Source organism: Schistocerca piceifrons, chromosome X (genome assembly GCF_021461385.2).
Source record: "Schistocerca piceifrons isolate TAMUIC-IGC-003096 chromosome X, iqSchPice1.1, whole genome shotgun sequence".
NCBI lineage: Eukaryota > Metazoa > Arthropoda > Insecta > Orthoptera > Acrididae > Schistocerca > Schistocerca piceifrons.
Genome location: NC_060149.1, coordinates 629,076,977 through 629,092,374, shown reverse-complemented (window position 1 = coordinate 629,092,374; position 15,398 = coordinate 629,076,977). Strand labels below are relative to the sequence as shown.

The window sequence follows — 15,398 nt, the reverse complement described above, 5'->3', positions numbered from 1 at the left end:
CAAGAGTCTTACCTATACAAGTGATACAGGCTACACTCCATTAACCGTTAGAGGCACTACGGTCCTTGCCTGGTTTCCCAAATGGAATTAATATTGCCTCTGTCCAAGTTGTGGGGTACTGTCCATGAAACCAGATCTTATCGAAAAAAGAGAGGAGCTGTCCTTTCGCTTCACGGCACAGATGACAAAGCATAGCATAACGGATCTCACCTGGTCTTGGAGCAGTGTCTCTGGCTGCAGATAAAGCTGATTCCAGTTCCCACATGGACAACGGAAGGTAGCAGACTTCCTCATTATGCAAGAAGAAACTGAACTTCCTCATCCCTGCAATCCTACAGAACACCTCAGAAGCAGGAGCTTGTCTGGATGACATAGTGATAATTAAGTGTTCAGCTAAAACCTGAGTCATGTCTTCTGGTGTATCCACCTCCGTAAGGGGTTGCCTGAAATCCATCTTATTTAGTTCCAAACTTGCGCAGTGGAAGTGGACCAATTAATGGAAGTCATGAATTCCCTCAGCAAGCCTTCTTCCATTCTTCTATCACTCACCTTGCATGTGCTCTCTCAGATCTGAGGGCATGAACAGTTTCTGTAGTTGGGCGGTGTGAAGTTCTGCAGAGCTGTTCATCTGACCCTGACTGGCCATTGACAGTCATCATTTGACCAAGCTACAGGCCATCATCTGAGGTGGTTACTAGACTGCGAGATGGACTCTGCAGCAGCCCATTGGATCTCACAAGTGATATGGGTCACCATCTCCTGTGCACAATCCTTTCAACAATAGCCTGTCGACTGTACTTTACCCAATTTGCCCTTTGTATCGTCCATCTGCATGGTCTGTCAGCCACCGTCCTAGTCAGCGGACGGATCCACAATGGGAAGTGGTCACTACAATGTAAATATGTAGCCACTTCCCAATGAACTGAGTCTGTAATAGCTGAGGAAGGAAAACAAAGGTCAGTGGCTGAAAAAGACCCCGTAGCAGTGGAGAAGGGTGTCATCTGAACCGCGTTCAGAAGGCAAATATTCTCAGAATGGACAAGTCGTAGCCGAGTCCCACAGCACATTGTGTGCATTGAAGTCCCTCACAAGAAGGAATGAGGATGGGAGTGCCTGTAAGTGTTCTGTCAGTGGGTCTGCATCCAAAGCATCATTAGGTGGAAGACACAAAGAACACATGATGATATTAAAGGGTGCTAGAACTTTCATGGCAATTGCTTGTATGGTTGTGGTAAAAGGGACAGGAGAGGAGTGGCATCTGTCATCATTGAAAACAGCCACTCCACCTTTAGCCTTGTCTTCAGTAATTCGTCCTTCCTGTATGGGTGGTAGTTCCGTAATGCAGAGTGTTGGTAACAAAGACGCATTTCTTGTAAGCAGATGCAGAATGGTTTCTCCTAGACCTGGAGTTTTAATTCTTCCAAATGTGAACAATAACCATGTAAATTCCAGCACAACACAGAATTCTCCACGGAAGCCACTGTTTAGGGAAGTTGTTCGTGTCTTTCTCCCTCAAAGGTGGTGACATACCGGGGGAAGTCAAGGAGAACGTGAACAGGTTCCTGGCCCTCCGGTTCCTCTGATTGGAAGTCCATATCCTCAACAGCATAGTCCCCATCAGTGAGGGAGAGAGGTCGCTGATGTTGCGGGGATGGCTTACTTGGCTTCTGATGGTGGCTGATGGTACGTGGCTCAGGTGGTAAGCCAATTGCCAAAAGCTTCCGAATGACTTCTGTTTCAAATGGAGTGTTTCCCCCACAGGTACACCAACAAGTGCATGTGCTCTTACTTGAATCTGTGGTCAGAGTTTGTGTGGAGGCATCACACTTGGCAACTAGCGGATGCAGAAGAAGTAGCAAAAACCAGAGGTTGCATAGCTTTGAAAACTCTTTTAGCTTCACCATAGGGTATGCACCTCTTGACTTTAAAGTCCTGAATTTTTCTTTCCTCATTGTAAACCTCTCACTTTCTGCTCAACACTGGGTGATCTCTGGAGCAGTTTACACATTTCAGAGGAAGTGTACAAGAATTGCCTGATTCGTGAGCCGAGCCTCCACAATTGCCGCAATTAGCACTACCATTACATCCCATAATGGTATGGTCAAAACTTTGACATCTGAAGCATCGCATTGGGCTAGCAACAAATGGGCGAACCTTAAGATGGATATAGCCTGCAAGGATACGTTTAAGTAATTCTGGAGTACTTAATGTTAGAATAAATGTTGCGGCACAGAAGTGACACCTGATAGAGTAACAGACATATTTCACAGGGCTCAGGCCAAGTGAACTTGGTGGTTAGAATGTCAATACGAGTTGAGTATCACACACCTTTAACTACTGTAGACCAATTCTGGCCTTGAGACACAGACAGCAATCCTGCTGGAAGACGTCATCACCTTCAGGGAAGACTTAAGCATGAAGGGATGCAGGTAGTCCACAATAATGTTCACTTAGTCCACAGCTGTCACTGTGCCTTTGACAACTACAACATGCTCCATAAAAGTGCAAGTGAATGCCCCCTCATAGCATAATACTGCCACCGTCAGCCTGTACCTGTTGCGAGGTGCAAGTTTCAAGCAGCCACACACACACACACACACACACACACACACACACACACACACACACACACACACACACACACACACACACACACACGACATCATATTTGGACATGATCATCAACAAGACATTACCAGGCAACACATTTCCAATAATACACAGAGTTATCTCTATGTTCACTGCAATCTTAGCTGATGTTGCTTGATCAACATGAGAACACATAGGAGCTGTTTGCTACAGAGTCGCGCATTCCTTAATGTGTGCAGAATGATGTGCTCCAAAACACTTGTGCTTGTACAAGCACTGTACTAGGTCACCATATCAGCCACAGACCATCACCTATCCAGCTTTACAGAGAGTGCAGCCTCCACATTCTGTGATGAGCTGTGAATGTTACACACCTTACCACTTACACATTATTTCACTGTCCTTCAAACATTTCCAATGAATTCTCACAACAATAGCACATAAATAGCTGATCAACTTTGTCATGTCCTAGACACACGCTCCCAGACACCAGGTCATAACAATTTGCCCTCTGTATCCTCAACAGAATGATTCCTCATTCATCTCTGCTCTAATATAATTATTATATACTTTCCTTACCATGTCACATGCCAGCAATGTCACCAAGCAGCATTGAATCTCGTCGTGGACAGTCATCATAATAATTTGGCTCATCAGTATGTGTCTACAGCAATTTTATTACAAAATTTGACATTTTTAGTGTTCTGATGTTAGACAACAGAAAAAAAATTGGGCAGCTTTTGGATAAGAGAACATTACAATAAATACAAAAATTACTAATTTTTTAAGGTACTACATCACGTTCTCTTGTGTCAATTACCAAAATTATTGACTCAGTTGTGTACCTACTCACCATTTCGGTGCATGAATCACAGTAGTCAAAAACTACTTTGAGAAAAAAAAGAAAAAAAATTTCACATAGTACCTTAAATCATGATGGTATTTAAAAAATACTCACTGTTGGAGTGAAGCTCAAAATAAAACAATATTTTTAACTATGTTTCACCCCAGGAAGTGGACTAAAATGCAGAATGAATACCAGTCCATTAATACTGTTGAAGATTTTCACAAAATGGATTACAAAGTCAGATGGGAGTGGGGAGGCGGTATCACAGTCACAGAGTACGCTAAAACAATTTGCTGTCCTTATACTAAATGGTGTGAAGATTGTCAAAAGCGTACATTACAAAACAAATCTAATTGCCAACTGAAATAAGATGTGTTTTGAATGATTTCACGATGACTTCAGCTGCCACTCTCTTCATGTGACATACTCACATCACAAAATCATTCAAAACATTTATTATAGCTGCAGACCATATCACAATGGAGATAATATAATATTTGTTTTGATCAAAGTATGACGTTTATTGTGTCTATACTTGGGGGAACATTTCAAAGACTGGGAAAACTTACGCATGTCAATCCATTGTTTGTTCCAAAGTACAATGTACAGTAGTTTGAAAGAAAGGGTTTAACGTCCCATCAAGGTCATTAGAGACGGAGCACAAACTCTGATTGTGTCAGGGATAGAGAAGGAAATAGGCCCTGTCCTTTCGAAGGCACCTGGCATCCTCCTGTACTTTAAATACCCTGAAAATCGTTGTGGTGAATGCACCATGTAAGCAAACACAAGCTGTTGTGACTCAAGTAAAACAAAATCCTTACAAAACAAGAGAAAAATCTTAGTAGCCTCCCAAATGTACTTGTCAGATTATCAAGCTCTACCCAATAGCTCTTATGCTTAGAGACACCATCAGCAGAGTGTACTCATCAGTACCACCTAGACCAGCCCCACAATTGGCAAAACATATTACATTATCAAAGGAAGAGGTGCCTAAGAGTATGTGTGATCAACCAATTTACTTTAAGTCTACCCATCGTGTTATATTGAGAGTCAGAATGAATGGCCACACACTTTCTATCACCAAAATCCTGTTAATAGTGTGTTGTAGAAATAAGAGCAGTGACCAGGTCAGGAAGTTCAGCATTCTAGATACCTGGATTTTTTTTTTAAAAAAAAAAAAAAAGGGGGGGAGGGCGCACTAAGAGGTCAGTGACAACTCCAATCTTGTTTGCATCACAAATATATGGTGAATACTCAGCACATGTGAAAGTGGATATTGTAATTTTTTACACAAGTTTTTGTGATTAATTTCTTACCTTGATATATCCATCTACATAAAATAACTAAGTACTTTCTACAATAGTACTAATTACATGGCATGTACATGTGAAAAATGAAACAAAATATAACTCTACCCTGCAAGCCAATATCATTTTCCTTTCAAATTCCTCTTTAATCATCTTGTATTTTTCTATCAATGCTTTATACTCTTCTTGTGCCTTCTTGAGTTTTATTTCTGCTTTCTCCAGATCCTTAGGTGATGCATTTTCTTTCTTTAATTTTTCATATTCCAAGCCCCTTTGTGTGTATGTATCCTTAGCCTTTTGTAGTATCAAGGTCGTTGACTGTATAGCTTGGACCACTTCCAATGTGCTTCCTTCTTCCTCTTTAACCTGCAAATTATTTCCTTCATTGAGTGTCTTATTTATACGGTGATATTTTAGTTTGGATTCATTCAACAAATTTCACAAGCATTATGAAAAAAAAGAAAAATATAAAATCAATGAACCACTCACAATTGAACTTCCTCAAAGCAAAACAACTATATAAACCCGTTTAATATAGTATCAAAAATTAAGAATCCGATCATTTTAATGTAAGAGCTTCATTATTTGATCACACATGTAAAATTGATTTGTCTGAATGAGACTGTGAAACAAAATTTCAGTTATTCGAACAACAAAACCAGTTTTCTGATAGTAACTAGTATGTATCAGAAACAAATTTAAATCAATAACAATTACAAAATGCTCTGTCATCTTGCATCCAGACATAATTCTTAGTGCTGAAAATAGTCAGTGTTTCTACCAGAAAAATCTGACAGTACTAACTCTTAAGTTACTAAATTGAAAAGGCTATGGCTGAAGCCATTTCTTATCGAACAGAAAATCTTTCGACATTAAAAACTCTGTTTCTATCAATGCTCTAAGAGTTGCTTATTATTTAAATGCATTTTGTTATGTAGACCTGCAGGACTTTACAATGCTCTCTGACAAGGGGTAGTCAGTCATCATTGTTGATCACAGATCCGAATGTACAGATGTTCATCACTGAATAAAAAAAACTACACCATCTACTTTGGCTGTTAGTTCAACACTACTTATCAGTAGTAGTAGTAGTAGTAGTAGTAGTAGTAGTAGTAGTAGTAGTAGTAGTAATAATAATAATAATAAAATAATAATAATAATAATTATTATTATTATTATTACTGATGAGATATAATGGCTGCTACCTCACAACCAAAAAGTGGATAATATTCAGCAGTACTTAGTTTTTGAGAAATCCAGTACAGAAGATATCTCACCTGCTCAAGTTATAATAACTACAGGGCTACTAACAGTTAGTAAACCTGTGTGTGTGTGTGGGGGGGGGGGGGGGGGGGGGAGGGGGGGGGGATTGCCTCTGGTTCGATTCTCCTTCCAATTTCAAATAAACGTTTTCCTTATGCAAAATATACTTCTTTCACAAAACAGTCAGAATTTTATTGATATAAACTACTTTAACCATTTGATGTTTAGTTACTGTATATGCAGGTTATGTCTTATTCATTTGTAGCACATTGTACAGTAAAGCCTGTGTTTCTACTGTTAACTGACCTGGGAAAAAAGAAATTATAGAAGGTGAAAGAATGTACACACATTTTCAGCAAGGTGAAGGAACAGCACAAACACACATGCAAACTTCCTCAAAGTTCATTAGGTGTTTGGTGAGGACAGTCAGAAAAGGCAGTTGCCTCTTTTTGGTTCCAATATCGTGTGATCTCTCTCAACAATATTAACTGAAAGGAAGAGGTCCCCAGTGGTGGGATGGACTTTTTAGAACCAAATATACAGTGATGTAGGTTAATATCCCAGCTATACCCTGTAGCCACTCACTCTGGTGTCCCTCATTTGTGAGTAACTGATGAAAAACAAATTTGTAATTTTGTGTGAAACTCAATAGCTTTAAAAAAAGTGTGGTTACGAAGTGTGATGGTTAGGATAATAGCTTCACATGCAGGATTTTGTGGGTTGTAATCTTGTCAGGTGCAGTAATTTTTTTATTTTTTAAATGTAATTTTTTATTCCCCTTCTTTTGTCACATCATTTTAATCATTACATCAAGTTCTTCATTTGCTCTCATTTTTCTTCCTGTCATTCTTTTTCCACTTGAAATCTTTGTTCATATGTTTTTAATCAATTTTATGTATTTTGATTTATATTCCTTTGTTTTATCATCGTGGTTTTTTGTCCAGGTTATGCAGTGGCACACTGAAGAGAGAGCACTATTTTTTGGCCAGCCTGTACGGAAAACAACTTCTGATTCATCATGAATGTAAACTGCAGTTTATTGTAAGGTATAATTATTAAATGGGAACAATACTAACTGCAAATGATATAAAAAATGAAAATTCTGTCAATATTCACAACCTCTTCCACATTACAGAAATAGAAACTCTTTATATTACTGAAATATTGATAGTTTTGTGAATATGATTAACCTTACAAAATAAATTTTTTTCTTAAAATTCAGGATGCAGACTTGAATCCAAGTAAACAAATACAGAGTGGGCCACTTGCACAGCTCACCTCTTGATGCACTGAACACTTGCACAAAATCGTTATCATCACAAGCACTTACGCGACAGTGTTGCACAACTATTTCCTCCAAAACTACTGTCTAAATTTTCTTCATTGAAGAAAATCTCTGGGAAATTTCATCCAAATCCAGGACATGCAATTGCTTTGTTTCTGCCCAAGATCAAAGTTCTGAAATACATTTTGTGTGTGTGTGTGTGTGTGTGTGTGTGTGTGTGTGTGTGTGTGTGTGTGTGTGACATTTTCTGGGAATATTCTCCATTTCATATGAGTAAAACATTTTCTCTGACTAAGGAATTCATTCTCACTACCTCTCATCATCCTTGAGAATGTTCTCAATGTGCACAGAACATCTGCATAATCTTATGTTTCATTCACCTGTCTCAAACAGGCAAACTATTTGACGTACAAATATGGAACTGACATCAATGTGTTATGGAAGAGTTCCACTACCTTTGTTTTTAGTTTTGTGTTCGTCGACACATTATTAAGACTATTACAGACAGCCTATAAAGATGCATTTTCTGATGATGTTACTGAATTTTCAACATGCTGGAAACTTTTTTGCTACTGAAGTTAGGTGAACATAACATGCAAATGAAATCTTAAGAATATATCATATTTTCATCCACTCCAAACCGGAACTCTGTCAGAGTTTTCCAACCTGAGATAATTTTGGTTACACATGATACATAATGGTCTGCTCATGCTTTAAGTACTTAAGCAGTCATCTGTGCACTTTCGTTATGAGAAACTGATCACTAGGTTTGGAATAAAGCAGTTATTAACTTTTCTGAACCGCCAACTTATTTCTAACATAACAAAATGTAAGACTTATGTTGCGAGGAAACGTGATGATGAACATCTGAAAATGTCAGTGGACACAGTTGTCTGGTATCTGCCTAAGTCTTCTCCAACTCAGACTGAAAACCTGGGTCTACTAAATAGCACAAAAATGTTTCATTTTTGCTTAGTTTGAAAGGTCACCCCTCTTCTTTCACGGTTTTCGGGAAGGAAGTTCACCAGCCAAATAACGTTTTTATTGTTAAATCTACAGAAACTTCTACAGGTTATCTGTTCCTTATTTCTTTGGGCTACATGTAAATTTTTTTGCCCACTGAGCAACACAAATTCTGCCATTTTTACTATTTAAAAAAAAAAACTCCTCTGTAAAACCAACCTGAAAAGAACTTATTCAGCTAGAAGAAGAATACTACAGATCTCACTTCAAAAAAAAAAGGGAGAATGTTCTCCATTTGTGTGAAACTTCTCTAGGTTAGGGACCCAGGGATGAATGAGGCCACTAAAGTGCAAAGGTAGTGGAGTGGCAGGTTTTGGAGGCAAAAGTGTTGGTCAGGGGTGACTTGCAAATTTCTGTTGCAAGATACAACATATTTTATTCATCTTGGATTACAATGTCAGAGTGCTGTGGCACCCTCTGATAAGTCTGCAAGCATCTGGTCTGGTGGTGATGACATTGGAAAACTGCGACAGTGTGGTGGCCAATTGACATTCACATCCTGCTTCACTAACACTGTTCACCTCACTCAGTAGCGTGTGTCTGAGTTAACACAATGCAGTCCCAAGTAAGCAGTGCCAGCAACGCATAATTCTCCTGAATTCCCATAGGTGGCCAACGTTACTGAGTTAGCAGCTCACCATGGTGTTGAGGGATGGCAGCAGAACCACCATGGCAGCAAACTGATGCTGTCCAAGGCAGAAGTTCGGTGTTGCTGTGACCCCTGAGGTTGGTTGGTTTAAAGGAAGGGGGGAAGGAACCAAACTGTGAGGTCATCTTTCCCTTGTTCCCAGTAAAATAATTACACAAGGGAAAGAAGAAAAGGAAGGAGACAAACAGCACAAAAACAGGAGAATGGAAGAACCAAAAGAATGACAGGACAACCAACACTACTACGGACAAAACAGGAAAAGAAAACCACAGAGAACCAAGAAACAGTAGAAGGGATAAAAACAATAGAGCAGATGACCGTGGCTGGCTGACCATGAGAATAAAAAGGAAAATCCAACCACCCTGCGACACATTAAAACATCCAGCCTAAAAGTGTTTGAGTGGAGAACACAAATGGCCAAAGTACATGCGCGAAAACTTATATAGAATCATAAAACCCACTGTCACGTATAAAACATAAGACTATATTAGCTGATGAGGTCAGATAAAATTAATGGCAACGAGTTCGGTAACTGAAGAGCCAATAGCAGGGCAGCCAAAGAAGGACAGCTCACCAAGATATGGGCCACTGTTAGCTGGGTGCCGTACCGACACTGAGGTGGGTCATTACGGCGCAGGAGGTAGCCATGTGTCACCCAAGCGTGGCCAACGCAGAGCCGACAGAGAACCACAGAGTCCCCGCGAGAGGCCCACGTGGAGGTCTTCCACACATTCACATAATCCTTAATGGCAAGCAGTTTGTTGTGCATACTAAGATTATGCCACTCCGTCTCCCAAATCTCCTAAACCTTGCGGCGTAGTACTGAACGCAGGTCAGTTGCAGAGAAGTCGATCTCCATAAGTGGTTTCCGCGTAGCCTGTTTGGCCAGCCTGTCAGCAAGTTCATTGCCTGGGATTCCGAAGTGACCTGGATCCAGACAAACACCACTGAAGACTACATCATTCCAGGGCATAGATGGACTCCTGGATGGTCACTACCGAAGGGTGACGAGGGTAGCACTGGTTGATAGCTTGTAGGCTGCTCGAGGAAGACAGAAGAAACGACTCCCCAGGGAATGAACGTATGTGCTCAAGATCACAAGGTATAGCCACCAGATCAGCAGTGAAAACGCTGCAGCCATTGGGCAAGTAATGCTGTTCAATATGCCCTCCATGCACATATGCGAAGCTGATGCAATCATCAGCCATCAAGCCATCGGTGTAAACCACTTCACGCCCTCAGTACATGTCAAGAATCGAGAGGAAGTGGCAGCAGAGAGCTGTGGTGTTAACTGAGATCTTAGGGCAACATGAAAGCTCCAGGTGAAGCCGTGGCCTAGGTGTACACCATGGAGGTGTACGTGAACGGACCTAAAGTATAGGGGTAACGGCAAGGACTCTAGTTCGGAAAGAAGGGATAGACACGAACTGCAATTGGAAGCCCTGACCTAGGCCGCCAATGCGGGAGATGAACCGCTGTGGGTGGGAAAAGGAGACAGTAATTCAGATGCGCAGGAGAACTACAAACGTGTGCAATGTAACTGACCAGCAGTTGTGCATGCCTATCCTGCAATGGAGGGACTCCAGCCTCCACCAGGACGCTGGTCACCGGACTCGTCCTAAAAGCTCCTGTCGCTCGGCAAATGCCACATTGGTGCACTGGGTCGAGTACACGCAATGCTGAAGGCGCTGTCGAACCATAAACTAGACTCCCAGTCAAGGTGGGATTGAACAAGGGCTCTGTAGAGCTGCAGCAGTGTAGAGCAATATGCACTCCAGCTGGTTTTGCTCAGGTAGCGGAGGGCATTGAGGTGCTGCCAGCACTTCCGCTTAAGCTGATGAAGGTGAGGAAGCCAAGTCAATCAAGCGTCGAAATCCAGTCTTAAGAATCAGTACGTCTCCACTACAGTGAGTGGTTTGTCATTAAGGTAAAGTTCTGGTTCCGGATGAACAGTATGATGCCGACAAAAGTGCATGACATATGACTTTACGGTCGAAAACTGGAAACCGTGGGCTTGAGCACATGACTGCACCTTGTAGATGGCTCCCTGTAGGTGCCGCTCAGCAACACCAGTACTGGAGGAGCAGTATGAAACGCGTAAGTCGTCTGCATACAGAGAAGGTGAGACAGATAGCCCTACAGTTGCTGCTAGGCCATTAATGGCCACTGAAAATAGAGACACACTCAATACAGAGGCCTGCGGGACCCCATTCCCCTGGATATGAGGGGAACTATGGGAGGCACCAACTTGGACACAAAAAGTACGGGGCGACAGGAAATTTTGGATAAAAATCAGGAGCAGGCCTCAGAGACCCACTCATACAATGTGCCAAGGATATGATGTTGCCAAGTTGTCACACACTCTTTTTGTAAATCAAAAAAGATGGCAACCATGTGTTGGCACTTGGAAAAGGCTGTTCGGATGGCAGACTCTAGGGACACAAGATTACCAGGGGTAGAGTGACCCTGGTGGAAGCCGCCCTGACAGGGAGCCAGTAGGCCACATGACTCCAGCACCCAACCCAACCGCCAACACACCGTACATCGCAGCAGCTTACAAAGTGTGTTGGTGAGGCAGATGAGCCAATAGCTATCCACATCAAGCGAGTTTTTACCGGGTTTAAGCACCGGACTGATGGTGCTCTCCCGCCACTGCGATGTGAAGACGCCATCGCACCAGATCTGGTTGAAGATGACTACAAGATGTCGCTTGTAGTCAGATGAGAGATGTAGTCAGATGAGAGATGTTTAATCATCTGACTGTGGATCCGATCTGGCCCAGGAGCTGTGCCAGGGCACTGAGGAGCTTCCACTCTGTAAATGGGGTGTTGTGGCATGTAGTGAACGAGAGGACTTTCCCTTCCAGTCACCATTTGAGAGTGCGAAAGGCTGGAGGGCTAGGGGTAAGGTGGGGGGTGGGGGGGAGTAATTCTTCGACCCAGAGACTCAAGCATAGTGCTCAGCAAAGGGCTCGGCAATCCCGACTGTGTCGGTAGATAACAGGCCATTTATTAACACCAGGAACACCTGTCGGGGTCTGGTACCCGAAAGCACATTTCATCCTTGCCCAGACTTGGGAAGGTGACGTCTAGCACCCAATGGTCGAGATGTATCTTTCCCAACACTCGTCCTTCCGTCGTCTGGTAAGCTGTCAAACACGGGCACCGAGCCATTTAAAGGCAATGAGGTGCTCCAGGGAAGAGTGCCACTGTAGAGCTCGCCAATGCTCCTCAATTGCTTCAGCGACTTCCAGCGACCACCAAGGAACTGCCTTTCGCCGGGGCACCCTAGAAAGCAAGATATTGCATTTTCTGCTGCAGAAAGGATTGTTGTAGTCACCTGCTCAACCACCACATCGACGATACCATGTGGGGGAGATCCAACAGTGACAGCAGAGGTGAAAGTTTCCCAGTCCTCCTTGTTTAAAGTCCATCTGGGCAGGCATCCGTGAGCCTGATGCCGGGGCAGTGACAGGAAGATGGGGAAGTGGTCACTACCACACAGGTTGTATTGTGCTCTCCAGTGCATAAATGGGATAAGTCCTGGTCTGCAAAGTGATAAATCAATGGCCAAGTAACTACCACAAGCCACAATGAAATATGTGGCAGCCCCGGTACTTAAGAGGCAGTGGTTGAACTGAGACAGTAAAGTTTTGACATCTCTGCCTCGGCCAGTAAGCACGGTGCCACCCCACAAGGGCTTATGGGTGTTAAAATCCCCCAAAAGTAGGAAAGGTTTAGGGATTTGATCCATCAGTGCAGGGGTACTGCACCATCTGGAGGAAGATATACATTGCAGACAGTTATTTCCTGTGTCCTCCTCATTCTGACAGCCACACCTTCAAGACGGGTTTGAAGGGGCACAGTTTCACTACAGACTGAGTTTAGGACATAAACACAAACTCTGCCTGACATTCAATTGTTGTTGCTACAGTTCTTCTAATATTCCTTATAGCCACAGATGGCAGGGGTCCGCATTGCCGGGAACTAGGTTTCCTGGAGGGCAATGCAGAAAGCAGGTGTAAAGCTAACAGTTGCTGTAGCTCAGACAGGCGGTGGAAAAAAACCCCGCAATTCCACTGGAGGATGACGTCATTGTGAGACTGGGAAGGCATGGAACATTCAACGAGGCAGTTTACGCCTCAGGGTCACCTGCTGCCACCGACTTAGTGCCTCAGCAGTTTATATCCATTGTGTCTGAGGGTCCAGCCACATCTAGGTCCTCAGCGGACGCCAGCATCTCCACCTCATCCGCAAACGCAGAGCTTGTAGGCAGCAGTGGTGTGGGTGCCACCGCAATTCCCTTGGTCTTGGGGATGATCTTTTTGGATTTCTCTTGCTGATCCTTGGGTTTCCCTGGCTGGGGGGGATTTATTGATTCGGTCTCCAGGACTGAGAATGAGCGTGAAGCCCTGCGACCAGCTGCTTTTCAGCTATTCAGCCACTGGCAGCTGGCATCTTTCCCACAAGCAGAAACCTGGGAAGGGAGGACCCAAGGGAACCCCTTCCTAGCGAGAGGAGCCAGAGAAGACTTACGCTTCTCCGGTGCAGAAGTGGGGATTGATATCCCCGAAGGTTGCAGGGTGCTGCTCTCAAAGTAGGTGGTGCAGGAGCAACAGGGAGGGAAGTGCCCCCACTATCAAGGGGGCAGGTGTGGTCCTCCAGCTCTGAGAGGTGACTGGGGTTGGTGAAGACATATGGCCGAACTTCCAGCATTTAAAGCACCACATTGGGGGAAGTTTATAGGGCTCGCCATCACAGTGGTAGACCATCACCTTGATCTTCTCAGGTAATTTATCACCCTTGAAGGCCAAGATGAAGGCACTGGTGGCAACCTGCTTATCCCTCAGACCCTGGTGGACACACCAAATGAAATGTACACCTCACTGCTCTAAACTGACGTGCAGCTCATCATCAGACTACGAAAGACGGTCCCTGTGATATATGATTCCCTGGACCATATTTAAGCTCTCATGGGGCGTGATGTTTACAGGAACATCCCCCAACTTGTCACAAGCGAGTAATGCCCGTGGCCGGGCAGAGGGTGCTGGTTCCATCAAGACTGACCCAGATCTAATTTTGGACAAGCACTACACCTCCCCAAACTTGTCCTCTAAATGCTCAACAAAAAACTGAGGTTTCATCGTCTTGAAAGATTCCCCATCCGCTCTCTAACATACAAGGTACCGGGGCGAATAAGAGTCGCTGCCATCCTTAGCCTGACGTTCCTCCCATGGTGTGACCAGGGAGGGGAACGCTTTGGGGTCACAGTTCTGTGAGTTGACTTGAGCTCATGAATGCTTAGAGACTGCTGGTGTTTGACCTCCAGCGAGAGATGATGCACAGGTGCCACCCAGCCTAAGCATTGGCCACCTGGCAGGATGGCCATTGCCAGGAGTCTATGCCCCAGGGAGACGGGCATCTACTCCTTGGCATACATGGGGAGTTAACGGTGCAGGCATCAGCAGAGTGACCCCTGTGTGGTCAGGGAGCTACAACCAACAGGGTACATGGCGGCCCCACCACAACAGACTGGCTACCATGCTGGATATCAGGTGCAACCAAGCAAGCAAGTCCATTATCATTGTCAGCATAGAAAACGATACTGCACAGTTGATGGAAAAATACGCACCCAGGAGGGTGACCTCACTCAACAGTGGGAGAATAAGCGGAAGTACAGATCCACGTCGACGAAGGATGCAATAGGTCTCAGTGCATGATGGACACGATGCACCATGCAAGGCGCCCTATTCCCACTGACTCGCTCTTCGGAAAAATGTTGAAATATGGAGGTCAAATCCTACAGGGAACCATCACATAAAGGTTGAAATGTGAGACACTCCTTTTAGTCACCTCTTATGACAGGCAGGAATACCCCCGGATCCGCATGTGGAGGCCCTTGAGGGATTACTCACAATTGTCGCCTCAATCAACAGTAATATACTTATAATCTAGAGCTGGTCTGATGGAGATGGCTACCCAGACTGGCATTGGCTGCTGGCTGGCCCACAGTGTGCTGGAAGCCAATGTGGACCAAATGTTGTGGAGGATGCTGTCAGACAGCACATAACTGTGCTAGCAGCAGATGGTTTTTATAGCGATTGGTGGCACAATTGTGTCAGTACACTGCTACCAGGCATATACAGATCAACACCTTTGTTTCCCAACACAGTGGAGATATACCACAGGATGATCTGTCACTGAAAAGTCATTTTCCAATGTCACCATGATTGCACAGCTTAGTCTGGCTATCTCACATGTACAGGCTCACTTGTGAAATTACATTATCAGTGTCTCTGTGACCACCTGCTTGCCTCACACAAGGCTGCCATCGTTTTGCTTGAGATTAGTAACGCCCAAAATTAAGTGATAGTGTTGCATATATTCCCTCTTTTGGAAGACCTGGACACCAGGTCTAAACTCTGACTGGTCTGTA

At 43.7% G+C, this 15,398-nt stretch overlaps 1 protein-coding gene across 1 annotated transcript in view; it reads right to left on the bottom strand.

Annotated features, from left to right (window-relative positions):
* LOC124722546 (F-BAR domain only protein 2-like) overlaps positions 1-15,398 on the bottom strand; it is a 313,554-nt gene that overhangs the window by 238,718 nt on the left and 59,438 nt on the right. The window contains exon 4 of the mRNA XM_047247688.1: positions 4,852-5,109. Within this exon, the coding sequence (XP_047103644.1) occupies positions 4,852-5,109 (258 nt within the window). The remainder of the gene's footprint in view (positions 1-4,851; positions 5,110-15,398) is intronic.